At 39.0% G+C, this 15,059-nt stretch overlaps 1 protein-coding gene across 2 annotated transcripts in view; it reads right to left on the bottom strand.

The window, feature by feature from the left end:
* LOC121882112 (serine/threonine-protein kinase D3-like) overlaps positions 1–9,402 on the bottom strand; it is a 57,878-nt gene extending 48,476 nt beyond the window's left edge. Inside the window, exons 1-2 of one of the 2 annotated variants that reach the window (XM_042390128.1) lie at positions 9,084–9,402; positions 4,683–5,360 (exon numbers count right to left, since the gene is read on the bottom strand). In XM_042390128.1, the coding sequence (XP_042246062.1) occupies positions 4,683–4,970 (288 nt within the window). In that variant the 5' untranslated portion in view covers positions 4,971–5,360; positions 9,084–9,402. The remainder of the gene's footprint in view (positions 1–4,682; positions 5,361–9,083) is intronic. The other variant, XM_042390129.1, reaches the window with a different exon arrangement.
* Positions 9,403–15,059: the final 5,657 nt, after the last annotated feature.

The raw sequence follows: 15,059 nt of genomic DNA, 5'->3' as shown, positions 1-15,059 counted from the left end.
GATGTCATTTTGTAGGCTGACCTGGAATAATTTCGTTCCGCCGTGTCCTCCATCTTACGAGTTATGGATGCGTTAAGATCACCAGGTAACTGTGATGTTCACACATGCTGTGTAGTGTCTGTAGATCAAACAACTTCTGAGCAGAATGTTAACAGGATGAAGAGTCTACAGCCGTGCTAGCATCTCTGTGAGGCTGCACAGGCACAGCAGTGCTTTGAACTAAACACATGCTAACAATGACAATGCTAACACACTGACGTTTAGCAGGTATGTTACCATGTTCGTAGGGTTTTCTCAAACCTATAGTTGGTTAGTTCTGGTCTGAATCAGTGGATGAGTTGGTAAAATTGGTTCAGTTTCTTTTCAAAATCCAAGCGAACCAAAATGCATCACTAACAGCCAGGTGAGTTTGTTCTCTCCTCTCATTGGTCAGATGTGTCTGGGGCTGGAGCAAGAGCGTAAACACAGGAAGAACACCTGAAGAAGGTCCACTAGCCAAATATTACTACATACTAAATAATGTACTACATTGCACTAGTCCAGGTCGGACTTCAATTCACTCTGCTGCTACCTGCCAGCAACTGATAAATTCAGTCATCCGCATCCCAACATGCAAAGCTCACCTGGCTACGGGAGCCGTTTAGCCCAAACTCGCTGAGTACGCCTGGTAGTTAGGTCAGATGGAGGCGGATCACGTTCCCACCATAAACGAACCACTCCAGAGTTTGTTTGTGAGCAGATCGAGACCACCTCCTCTGAAGAGTCTTTATGCAGTTGTTTTTGTCGGAGTAGGATTGCAGTGTTCAGATCTGCCCGAATGAATCGTACCGAGGAGGAAAACCAACCAGAGTCTGATTCAACTAGACTAAAAAGTGCAGGTGTGAAACAACCCTTAGTTTAGCGTGTTAGCATGCTAAACACAAAGTGGCAAACTATTGAGATATTTCACTCCAAACCACAATTATCAACCTCATAGTGGCGCTGGAGGAAAAGTCACCAAACTCATTGGGATTCATCTTCTGATCATGAATGTCTGTATTAAATTTCATGGCAATCCATCCAGTTTATTAGCCACATGATTATATTCAGCTGCCAGTCTTCCACCTCCACCTGCACAGCATCTCCGTTCAGCCCACTGATGTGTTGTATCCGCTGCGGCAACAAGTGTCATTGGGTCCTCCAGCAGGAATCTATGGAAGACCGGAGTTTATTTCCTATCCATTCATTATTCTATGGGATGTAAGTATTTAAACCCAGAAAGACTTGTCTAAGTAGGCTAACTGCATATTAAACACACAGTGTTGTAGGCTGGACGATGTCGTACATGCTACAATGACCTCTGTCACTACAAGGTAGCACAGGATGCTAGCTTGTTTTCCTTTGTCCTTAACTGCATTTCCTCTAATGACCACTAAAAGCTGCTCCAAAACAAACTGATTGTATTGAAGTGAATGGGAAAAAACCCAAATTCTCAAAAAAATTTGGCCACTAAAGTTACTTCTAAAGTGCTTTTTGGTGTGAATTTTAAATATGAAAAAGGTTTACAGAGTTCAGAGACTCTCTTAGCTCTTTTAGCCCAAAATACATGACAACATTTTACCTGCCAGGTTGTAATTGTTCATACACATTGAGAACAGTCCGCAGCACTGAAAACCAAACTGAACCCCCCCTCAAGCTGCTTCTCCAACACTACACACAGCTGTGAAACAGGAAGTGAAGAGTGCTGACACAGCAACACCAACCAGGAAGAGACATTCTCTGTGAAAAGTCTTTTCCTCCACTGAGCTTGTAAACACAGAGTGTGACAAGAGATGACAAGTGAAAGTATGTGGATGGTGATGATGATGGTCAGATTGTCCAACACTTTACTTTTGGCTTTAATAACCTCATGACCTTAGCTCCACCCTCTGGACAAACTCTACATTTTTAGCATAACAACAGCTTAAATGACCAGTTTGTTCTTTGTTATGTCCAAAACACTCATATTGTGGGATGAAAAGGGCCATAAAAGGTTTAGATGTTCTGAAAATCTGATGACTTTGATGGCAAAAAATCCACTAAATCCCAAAAGATTTCTATTCATGCAGGAAACTCTCCACTGACACCCCGAATACTACAAGAGAGAGATGTGCTGATACAATATGGAAATTTTAATTTTTACCATTGTCTTTTTGTAGGCTATGTTCACATCATATGCTGAAGTGGCCCAAATCCAATTTTTTTTTGCCTCCAGCTGACTCAGATCTTATTTTTCAGCACATGCATGAGGAACAACGCCAGGCCTTGAAGCTTATTTGACATAGTGGCCAAACTGTGTAATTACAACTTCCATCATGTGATGTACATTGGCCCAAAAAGCATTCTTTGGAAAAGGTGCAGCTGTAAAACGGTGAATACATTTTTCTAAGCAAAATGTCTCATTTTATTATCAAAGAATTTGATCCATTTGGTCCAATAACATCTGGAGAGTCTAGAAGAGCCGGGTGATTCAATTATTTTATCCCCATTCAAGTGAAGGAGGAGCCAACAGGGAGTTAGCCGGCTTGGCCAGCGCTGGAGAAAGACTCTAGTGAGCATGCTCTATGGGCCTGAAAACCAGGAAGTGTGAGGAAGCCTGCGGAAAAATGGTGGAATCAAAACAGACTTGCACCACAGAGCAACTTTCATGAAGAGGAATGAACAGGCATCATCTCTGAACGTGGTATCCAGATCTTAATACATCCCTGGCATGTGCATATCGCCTGTCGTCATTATTCAGAGCCCGCTAAGAGTAAACATGGAGGACATCAACAACAGCAACAGGGATCAATGGAGAGATGAGAAAGTTTCAAATTTGTTGTACATTTATGGAGAAGCTTCTCCACAACAAATAATTCTGTACATGTATGTTAGCACAGCCACGTCATCCATGTTTATGATTTTACTGTCATGTTAATTTTGTTATTCTTGTACGCACATTTAAGTTAAATCTGCACATGAGAGGCAGTTTAGGACCTCAACGGTGTTCACACCAGTGCCGGATACATGCATTAATCCTGTAATGTGAACGTAGCCATAGACAAATCACTTAATCCACTATTATTGAAAGGTGCTTTCAGACAGCGAGCGGTTACTGCTGCATCTTCCACCCAGTGGCAACATCATCAGCATTGTGGGCGGCAGCAGGGAGCACCACCACCGTTGCCGCTGCTGGCTACGTCCAATCCCACCAACAGCTTCTAACATGAAATACAGACTGCTGCTATCCAGAAGAAAAAAAAAAGCTTTTACAGGTCGGGTAAAGTCGAGACACAAAGCCCAGTCAGGTGCTGGTGCAGGTCAGACACCAAGCAGTTTTACAGCAAACATGTTAAACCAATCAATCCATTAATCAATCAAACAATCAATCGCTGAAAGCTCAGAACTGTAACAGTGGAGTTTGCTGGGAGGTGAACTGAGAGCAACATCATGCTCTGCAAAACAGACAAAGGTTTGCTGCAGTGTGTGTGTGTGTGTGTGTGTGTGTGTGTGTGTGTGTGTGTGTGTGTGTGTGTGTGTGTGTGTGTGTGTTTGGTGGAGGGTTGGGTAAATGCATCTTGTGCAGTAAACACAGGTGGTGCCTTCAGTGCGAGCGGTGAAACCAGTAGATTGTGAGAGATAAAGTCGACGTGACAGCGGAAGCCCCTGAACTACATGTGAGGTGTGAGAATTCATTCTCACATGAATGAAAGGTTATAGCGGGCAACGTCAGAGTCATGTGACCTAACTAACTGGTCAGTGGGTGAGTGAATCTAAACGTACCAAACAGAGAAGTTTTATTGTCGGAAAATTAAAGAGTACAGTCTTGACCTGCTCAATGTGAAAAGTGCCCTGAGATGACTTTTGTTGTGATTGGGCGCTATATAAATAAAAATTGATTGATTGATTGATTGATACTTCAAGAAAAATAGGAGATGCTTATGAATAGGGGGTGGGGGAAAATCGATTCTAAGATGTATCCTGATGTGGACAATTTCTGCATCGGTTCACAAACGTCAAAAATCGATTTTCTAATAACTTGATGACAGAATGAAAAGGCAAAACCGGGCTCCAGTTCATCTTCACCAAAGGCGGGGGTTGCAAGCATTTTTTTTTTATTTAATGAGTAAATAATTACCTTTGTAAGATGAATGTGAAGTATACTGTCAACTTTCTACACCAGAGACTGATGTTAGCGGAGCAGAGCAGCTAACTCCGGCAGTATCAAACGAGACCAGCTGACCATCACACACTGCTGCATTTAACAACTTAAACCAACTCTGAGGTGAAGAAAATAACTCGGTGCTCAGTCTGTTTCATCTAAAAAAACCCTGCAGCTGCTCAGTGTCTCAGACAGCAACGTCTTTCCCCCGGAGCTGCAGAGAGGCTGCTCTCCACTGTTGGAGACGTTAATAACGCAGCGGAGCACCCTTCCTCCCCCTCAGTTTGTTATCTCATACAGGCAGTTAACTTTTTATAAGAAAAAGGCTGCGAACCATTTATATTATCTGCCAGTTATGTTTCATATCGTATTTCAGTGGACTAAAGACACCAGTGAATGGTTCGGCACACAGTAAACTGGAGCAAGAGACTGAAAATAGTATCATAATAATAATATCAAAGTTTACACGTTAACAGTTACCCCGCTAGACTCTAAGGTCAGAAGCCAGAATAAAGTGATTTACCTTCTGATCCACGATGGAGCAGACGAGCTCTCTGACGGCGGACAGCGAGAGGTCGCCGGGGTCGAGGGTGACCGTCTCCCTGGTGAGTCCGATCTGGAGCAGGAAGGAGACGCCGTGGATGGAGCTCCGTGAGTTAGTGGGGCTGGGCGCCGTCTGGCTGCCGTTGGACAGCTGGCTGCAGATGGTGGCGGGAGGGCTTGGCGACGGCGTGGGCGGGACCGTATGCTGAGGGAGGATGGGTTGACCCCGCGGCGAGGCCGGCGGCGGCGGGCTATTATCGGCCGACATTGGCTGCTATCTATAACGTCGTCCTGGAAGTAAAAAGGCGTCGTGGGCGAGCAACATCCAAAAAGAGCGTCCGACTGCTCAGGTTTGTTCGTCAGCCGAGCGTTTTCTGTCCCTTCTTTTGCCTCAATTCACATTTCTCGCTGTTAAAATCCTGCAAGGAAGGTTTCCTCTCACTGCCGAGCATCTCTGAGGTAGAAATAAACCAAAAAAAAATCTCTGAATTAAAAGATCCTGGAAAGTTCAGCTTTAAAGAGTTTTATAACAGTTCGATCCTCAGGCCTCCTGCTGGCTGAAACTGTGAACTGCGTTGCAAGCGACGACAGAAGCCGGAAAACAACGTTGAAACGCTGCAGATCTGTAGCTTCTCTTTGCTGTTTTCACTGGCAGCATCTGTTGAGAATTAAACAGCATGTTAATCTCTTTGTATCTGAATGCAGCGCAGGTGAATAAATGTGTAGCACCTTGTAGTTTCAATAGAAATACTGAAATCCTTAGAAATTTGAGCAAAAAAATTACATTCATATCCCTGGAATAACTTAAAAAATGTGTATAATATATTATAATGATGGTTAAAGTACCATCAAACATAATGAAGTCTTTACAAATTTAGCATCACAAAAGGATAAAAGGAAATGTGTGATGTGTGATCAGTGTCATCGTCTATGTAATATCAGGAATATTATAAGAATATTCTGAAGATTTATATCAAGATGTCACCCTGCAGTACTGTTGAAGGAAACTGTGGCTCAATGAGACTGTTTGGGTTATTATTCATAACAAGACTAAGAGTGTGTGATTCTGTGTGTGTTATCATGCTCACAATGACAAAGTTAACACAGTGTTTACCGTGTTCACCGTCTCAGTAGTGTGTTAGGATGCTAACATTTGCTAATTAGAGCAAACCACAATTTTCAGGTATTTACTCACAAACTTTTACAATTACTCCTGAAGTACAGCTGAGTGATACGGACAAAATCAGATGTAATGATATCTTTGATCCAATATGTCGATATCGATATTATGACGATATTGTTGGGATGACTATTAATGCTTTCATAAGATAGATATAACAGTCTAACAAGCTCTCCAAAATCCCAGACGATATCTAGTCTTATATCACGATATTGATAATATCGATATATCGCCCAGCCCTATCCTGATGTTAACATTAATATCTGTTCCACATTTCATGCGAATCCATCAAATAGTTGTTGAGACATTTCTCTAAAAAACAAAAATGTGAACCTCTTGGTGGCGTACGGGAGCCATGACTGTGTGCATAAAGCAGTTGTCATTTTAACTATTTCACAGAATTAGTTTATTTTTTATTTTATTAGTTTATTGTTGCATACAGATTAGCGATGCAGCAGATATAATGTACAGGCTACAAGGCATCCAGCTGAAGCTAATTTGCAGCCCCCGTCCCTCGTTAGGCTTTTAAAACTAGACTAAACCTGCCAATGGCTCAGGTCAGGGGAATGCCAAAGTCATCAAAGTCACCAACTTTCAAATCCAAGCAGACGCGTACAAGCTAATACTGAGCAGAAAACATGTTTTTTACACTTTTGGAATGTATGTGATTATGTGCACCGTGCAAAAAAAAAAGTGTGAAGTTATTCTTTAAGAAAACATCAGTTTCACAGTTGTAATTATAATTGCGGTGATTCCCATGTGACATGAACGCAACATTGTGGCCACACCTTCCTAGGCCACGCCCCCAGAGGAGGCGGGGCCTGACATGAAGCACAGCTGATGCAGAGGTACCAGGAGGACACCTTTAAATTCATCTTTTTAATCTCATGTTGAAGGACTTTAACTGGAGGTGAGAATTAGAGTCAGACTGATAAACTGGCAGCTGTTTAAATGTTGGCAGCGACGCAGAAAGAAATCAACTTGTAGTCTGTGTTTTCATATATTTTTGCCAATTAATTTATGTATGTATACAAGTTTGACAATGTGTTTATGTCTTCATGTATGTTTTTATTTTTCTTAATTTGCTGTCAAATTAACAATAAAGTTCAGTGTTAAACTGCCAAATAACAACAAAATTTGAGAGACGCCTGCCAAAAATGTTTATGTTATATTCATGACTATTAAACCATACGGTATTATGTTAAAGCATACAGAGTATACGCCTCCGCTGCATTACACTACGTTTCATTTGGTGAAACTGCTGCAAAACAAACAGCGAGCAACAAATTAAATGCTAATGCTAATGCTAACTCTGGTTTATCTGCTTGTACATAATGGTTTAAAGTAAACAAACTGTCTCTAAATATTAAAAAAATGAAATTTTATTATTTACAGTGGCAAAAAAAAACATATTGTCAAAACTCATCTAAGATCTGACTTGAGAGTAACGACATGCCTTAGTTGGTATAATGAGAGAATATGTCGGTACAGTATAATTAGGAAATTAAGTTATTTTGTTGACAAACACTGTCTTCATACTCTTTGCATATTTCATACACTCTTTTTCATATTGCAGTATAATCTGCACATTTCCCGCAACTCTTCACACAATCTTTCTTCTACAGAACTGCAACCCGCTCAGATCTTTGCTCCACATCAGCTTCTCAATCTCAAGAAACTCAACTTCTCAACTATCTATGACCTTAACACTTTTCAAGTTTGTACTTCTATATATAAGATACAAATCAGGAAGGGAAAAATTCCAGATCATTTCAGGTCTTTTTTGAAACTAAACTCTCACATTCACTCAACCAAACAATCATCTGATCTTCATCTTCCCAAACATCTGACAACCAGAGGTCAGATTTCAGTTGGACCGGAGTCCAGTTATGCAGCTACTATTCTCACTGGGTTCTTTGCCTTTAAAGCCATTTAGAGCATATTTAAAATATTTATTTACTGTTATTATAATCAATAACCCTCCTATGCTTCTTTCCTCTCCCTGCACATTGATTTTATTTCTTGTTGTTTGTGTGTCTTTGTTGATTTTAACATGTGCAAAATAAAGAAACCCAAAAAAAGCAACATATTTTCTGACTTGCAACTAAAACTATGTGCATTGCTTTAGATTCCACTCAGTGTAAGTCAGAAAATCAGTTTTGCAGGCTAATTTGGGTCTTGTTCAAACAGGCGGGAAGGTCTGGCATGTTATGTACTAAACAGACAACAGTGAGACTGAGCCTACCTGGATCTACCCACCGAGATCATCTCATTAGTCCTCTGAATACTGAATATCTTGTCATGTTTTATCATGTGAGGTTGTATTTTAGACTTTTTGGAAACACTGATCGAGAATTTTCACCATTTTATGACGTTTTATGGACCAAACAACTAATCAATTCATTGAGCAAATGATTGACAGATTAATTGATAATGAAAGTAATCATTAGTTGCAGCCCTACACCTGATAATAAACTGTACGGTATCATGTTAGAGCATACAGAGAATACACGCTGTAGCTCTGCAGGGACATACAGTGACTTTCATGTGGTGAAACTGCAGCAAATAAAATGCTCAAATTGAAAAATAAAAACCCATCTTACAACCAAAATGGTCTGTATTGCTAGACTCCATTAGGTATAAGTCACACAATTTGTTAATTTTAGATGCTAATTGGGGTTAATAGACCCTTTAAGTCTGGTTAAAACAGGCGGACAGGACTCTCGTGTTCAAAAATCCTCACTACCTAGATCACTTTGTACTGTTAAAACTTCTTATATTCACCTCAGTTCAATCCACGTTGTATTTATAAAGCACAATTTCAGCTTTACACGAACATATAATAATATAACAAACGAGGCAAACATGTAATATGAAAATCCTCACATCATATGATCGCAGTCGGTCCTAATTAAACAGACCCGCATTATAATCCATCTGACTCATTACAGTGAATATTGACTTTTTTACCTTCAATACTGCTGTGAACAGATTTACTGTAAAATTAGTTACATGCGATAGAACAGAAAAATAACAAATGCAACACCAAAACATACTACTGCAAATAATAATAAGCCTATCAATCATATTAGCTCATTATGAATAAACTAAAATAACTGCGTATTAGTAAACTGTATGAAGTAAAGCAACAGGATGTCCTGGGTTACACAGATGAAGAGAAAAGTTTAAAGGCAGCAGCACCTCTTAGAGCAGGGCGGGTTTTCCGCTTCCATCCAGCGGCAGCTCGGACCGCTCAGCGGCTGAATTTAACGACCGGAGTCCCGGTTCGTCCGCTCGGTCCTCCGGGCCCGGGAGCCACAGCTGGAGCGGGCAGATGAAACTGTCACACTTTTTTTTCTCTCCAAACTTCCCTGCTGAGCAGCACTCACACCGAGCAGCTCCAGCTTCATGCGGATCTGATTAACACAGCCACAAACACACTAACTACACTCACAGCGGAGATATTAGAGACGGGAAGAGCGCTCACTCTGATGGGATTTCTAGAGACCGAACAAGTGAAGTCTCTGCAAACCAAAACTACATCTGAAAATCAGACGTTTTCACAAAATACCAGGAATGCAAGGTACAAATACTCAATAACAAGTAATCCTACTTCAGTAAAAGTACATAAGTATTATGAGCTTGATGTAGTTAAAGTATTGCAGTAAAAGTACATAAGTATTATGAGCTTGATGTAGTTAAAGTATTGCAGTAAAAGTAGTGGTTTGGTCCCTCTGACTGATATATTATTATATATGACATCATTAGATTATTAATAGTGAAGCATCAGTGTTAGAGCAGCATGTTACTGTTGTAGCTGCTGGAGGTGGAGCTAGTTTACACTACTTTATATACAGTTAGCTAGTTTAGTCCACTGGTTCCCAACCTAGGGGTTGGGGCCCCTCCAAAGGGTCAGCAGATAAATCTGAGGGGTCGTGAGATGATTAATGGGAGAGGAAAGAAGAAAAAACAAAGTTCTGATACACAAATCTGTTTTCAGTTTTTGGACTTTTTTCTTGAATCTTTGATTTTTGGTGAAATATTGGATCATTTGATCATTTATTGAAATGAAAGCATGTGAGAAGTTTAGAGGGAAAAATCACTATTTGGTGGAGCTGTTAACAACTCATAGACATGTGAAATGTGACCCCGACTACACACTGCTTTTTGTAAGACGTCAAAGGCCAAAAAGGTTGGAAACCACTGGTTTCATCTTTAACAATGTGTTGTATTTTAAAAGCTTGTTATATTATCCATTGTGTCAAATCTGCATCTGAAAAGTAACTAAAGCTGTAAAATAAATGTAGTGGAGTAGAAAGTACAATATTTCCCTCTGAAATGTAGTGGAGTGGAAGAATAAAGTAGCATCACATGGAAATACTCATGTAAAGTGTGAGACATACTATTGAGACACGGGACACTTTAGCTTCTCTGGGAGTCTGGGGGAGCTTTTCCTTTTTATTGTTCCCTAAAATTATTGACTTTTTTGTTTTTGCAACAGAGTGATACATCTGTCAGATGTTAGACAATCTTCGTCCAGTCCCTCCATTAAATTTTATCAGATAATTCTGTGGCGCCATCTCCTGATCGAAAGCACTCCATCACCCAGAGTGCAATTCAGGCGGCGTGGAGTTCATAACTGTTATAACTGTAAATTAACAGCAGTTATTTAAAGTACTCAGATCCTTTAGTTAAGTAAAAGTATCAATACTACAATGTAGAAATACTCCATTACAAGTAAAAGTCCTGCATGAAAAAATCCTACTTAAGGAAAAGTGTTATGAGCTAAATTTACTTAAAGTAAAAATCAGGCTGTGACTAATATATTAAATAAATTTAACAAAGCTCATTATTGATACTGATGAGTCGATGCAAAAGTAGACTCAAATACACACAGATGCTTTGTGAAGGGCACCGCTGGTTTAATCTTTAACAATGCAGAGTAATTTATAAGCTTATCTTTACGTTGTTTTATCTACAATCTTCATCTGAAGGTGACTAAAGCTGTCAAATAAATGCAGTGAAGTAGAAAGTAAAACTAGCATAAAATGAAAATACTCAAGTCAGCTCAAGAAATTGAACCACTGTCAGTGAAACAAGCTAACAGAAATGTAGCAAAACACAAATACATACACACATAGAGTACACAGAATATGTAGAAAACACATAATTAGCAAAATTACATGGTGAAATAATAATAATAATAAATGAAAGAGGAAAAAACAGTCTTTTTCATAAAAAAAACACAGGAAATAATTAGTTAATAATCAATCTTTCCAAAATAAGCTTTAAACGGGTCCCAGATCTTAGAAAAATGTCAGATTCACCCTTAAAGATACAGTAAAAATGTAAGTTATTATTGTTTAAAGAGTGAAATACACTGTGAGGCATTTTCCTGAGTAGCTCTTGTGAATGTTAATATATATATTGTTCAGGCGCCTTTATCTGCATCTATTGTCCACAGCAGCGCTACCGTTGGCTCAGGGTAAACACTGAGGGTCGGTTACCAGGGTACAAACCTCCTGCGACAGGAATCCTGAGGCGGAGAGATTGGCTGTTCATGTTTTCAGAGCCAGGATGAGATGAAAACACCTCACAATGCAAGCTAAAGGTCAAAGGTCACATGAGGGGAAGGAGAAAGTACTAGAGAGAAAGTAAACGGCGAATAAAGTTAGAACAACCAGAGAAACAATGAACTGATTGTTGTATTTTCTTATCGAGAGTATTAATCTTTCAAATGTCATAACTCTATTAGGTCTTTATTATATAGGTCATTTATTCATGAGTCATTAAGGATGTTTGGATGCCCTGAGTCAGTGATTTAACAAGTTTGTGCTGTGATACAAACACACATGTATGCACAAATGTCCTTTACGGTGCATCTTGATAAAGTGTGTATGATCATCCTGTGTGTGTTTGCATGTAAATATCAAGAATCATGGTTCATTTCATTAAAATCAATTAGAATTATTTATTTTATTTAATCTTTATTTAATCAGGCAGTCTCATTGAGATTAAGATCTCTTTTCCAAGAGAGACCTGAGAACAAGAAACATTAATCATCATTAAAATGATTAATAAACTATAAAAAAATCTGGAGGCCAAAGACAAGAATAAATTAATTTAATTATTGAGCACTGAGTGGATATTGGTGAAGATTGTTTTCTTATGACAAAATATATTTTGTTATCCCAACATAACAAGCTTGTTTTCTCGAGATTACAATATCATTATTTCAACATCATGAGAAAACTGTTTGCATCTGTGCTGTTTGATTGTGAACTTTGAAGTTATTGGTATTTGGTAATAAATATTTCCTGAGGTGCAATTCCCCAGGTGGCGTAGTTGATCTTCTTCTTCATTCACCCATCAGATATAGTTCTCTCCCCCTCTCGCCACCACACCTTGATATTTTGTGGTCTAGAAGATTGCAAGATGGAGGTAATAATCTTTTTTTTCATAATCTTAACAAAACAAATGATTTCTGAACATGTTATGTCACTATTGTCAGAAAACAAAACATGAGAAATAATTTAACAAATTCTGATCAACAAAATCATGAAAAGTTGTGTATAATTTTTACATAAATACCACAGTCTGTGTTGTGGGTATCACTTTGGACAATATACTGTAGTATCTGTATTTACAATTGTTAGAAATTACTGAAACTTCATATTCCTCAGTTCAAAACATAAGCAGGCTTAAACTGAACTCCAAAATTAAAGTGTGTGAAACTAAATGCAAATGCCAATGGGCAATCCCGCCAATGCTTATGCATTTGTGACCCATAACCTTTAACACCACAATCACTCACCATCTCCTGTCTTTCCCTCTCTCACATCTCAGAGCAGCAGCCTTTTCTGTCAGTGGAGCCTGACAGCAAAGTGACACCAGTACGCTCCACTGGGCCCAGTGAAAGGAGGCCAGCTTAGTGTGAAAAGCAGGCAGAGAGGGACTGTGTGTTGGCAGGTAAGTGGACATCCAGGTTATACGATGACAAGAAGGAGAATCAGTGTTCCATGTCCTCAGGTGGACGCTGCTTTCAGGGATCTCCCGCTGGCTCTGTCCTTAAGCCCTGTTCATGGTCAACTCTCCCGTTAGATTGCAAGGTTCAGTGCTGCTCATAACTCGGCTCTTATAAACAATGTTGCTTAACATGTTTATGTACCGTCATGCCCGTTATATTGTAAGAATGTCATAGCTGCAACCCTCATTTATGCAATTAAGGAGGTGAACCAATTTCTCCTAAAAGAAATTGCTTCTAGATTGTAGCTTCCCCCTGTAGTCCAATGGTTGAAGATGCTCACCTCAAACCTTCAGGTTTCATTCACAATTTAAAATTACCTCTGTCTCACAAACACAAACAAACAATACATACAAAAATAAAACATACTGGCATGCAGAAACACACATGGGATCGAACCATCATTCAATGTGTCTCCAACACCCTTTAATGTTATAAGAATGTCAGAGCTGCAAGCCTTATTTTCTATGCAAAGAAAAGTCGAAATATAAAAATCTGATCTTGCTGTTTGCTGTACATGTTAGCTGTCGTAAAAGTACTGGGTCATAGGTTTGATCCCACCTGCAGGCAATGTTAGTCTTGGTAGAATTTCAATGCTATTCAGCTTCCAGCAAAGCATCACAATCAGTTCCAGCTTTCAGCGATCACACGCAGTTTCTTCCAAAATTGCATTTTCTATTTTATTGTGGTTCAGGGGTCCAATTTTCACTCTCCTTTCAAGCTCTGCTTTCTCCATTTATTCCTGAGAGAAATGTCTGGTTCTTTAGCACTCAAATGCTCCATTATGTTCACCAGCTAGTTTCTGACTGCTATTTGGTGCTGGGCAGGTAGTTTACATTATAGTGTATTTCTGTGGAATTGCAATTATGAGTGACACCTTTTTACACAATCATCTGATCCATGGTGGGTATAAAAATACACAGTGGTGGAACAAGTGCTAATTCATTTATTTATTTAAGTAAAAGTGTCAATACCACAATGTAAAAATACTAAATTACAGGTAAATGTCCTGCATTTAAAATCCTCATTAAGTAAAAGAAATATATAAGAGTTACTAGCTAAATTTAAAGTATTTAATAGGTAGCTGTTTTGCAGGAAATTTGGGTTGTGACTGCTATAATAAATAAATAAATGTGTTTCTTATGACATTTCATTGTTGTAGCTGATCAAGGTGGAGCTGGTTTGAACTGCTCTATAGGGGTCACAAGATAAATCTGAGGGGTCGTGAGACGATAGGGTAGGAAATAAGGAAAAAATATGAATGCATTTTTTTAAGAATTTTTCTTTAATTTTTGCAAGGTTGTGAAATTTTGGACAGTTTTACGTCTTTGAGCCTTAAACAGTTATTTGAAACTATTTGAGAGGAAATGTCTCTTTAGTGGAACTGCTGAAACATGACAAGCGGAAATATACTGCAAATTTAAGTTAAGCATTAACTGGAGGTTTGTGAAATATTTGGCTCTGGGACAGACAGATTAAGAGAGATTAACTGATGGGTGTGAGTTGATCGAATTACTGTTGATCGGATTGACATTAACACAGCTACTTACACATACCACAGACTTCTGCCATCCTCCATAGACTAGAAAAGTGTTCCTGAAAAAAACCTTCACTTTGTGTCGCTACTATATGTCCTCTTTTTTCACCACTCATACACCATTCATCTCATCTCCAGCAGAAAATATTGATTTAAAGGAGCCTTCATCACTCTGGACCACTAATCCATGTGAATCACAGCGGGAAGCCCCACCCACATCAGCTTTGAATAATGCTGCATTCAGGCACTATGAGAAAAATCGGAAAACCACACTTCCCTCCTACAGAAGTCCTATGTTAATGTACAGTATGAAAATGACGGTGTAACAGTTTTATAATGCAAGCGACGGCAAGTAGTTTGTGTATATGTGTAATACTATTGATACTTTCAGTGATTTGTTGTTTTTGAGTATTTGGAGTTTGTAATACAAATAAGTATACTATGTGCATATGTGTGTATGCACTTATATGAGTAATTTATATGAGTACATTTGAAACACTGCATTCAAAAATATGACTTCAGTTAAAAATGTAAGTAAATGAAGTATCAGATGTCAGAAGATTTGTGATTTTAATGAAGCTCTGTGAGGTGATTATATGAATGTTGTACTGTAGTG

The sequence above is a fragment of the Thunnus maccoyii genome, chromosome 17 (genome assembly GCF_910596095.1).
Source record: "Thunnus maccoyii chromosome 17, fThuMac1.1, whole genome shotgun sequence".
Taxonomy (NCBI): domain Eukaryota; kingdom Metazoa; phylum Chordata; class Actinopteri; order Scombriformes; family Scombridae; genus Thunnus; species Thunnus maccoyii.
The sequence above is the reverse complement of the archived record's forward strand: the minus strand, read 5'-3'. Positions and strand labels throughout refer to the sequence as shown.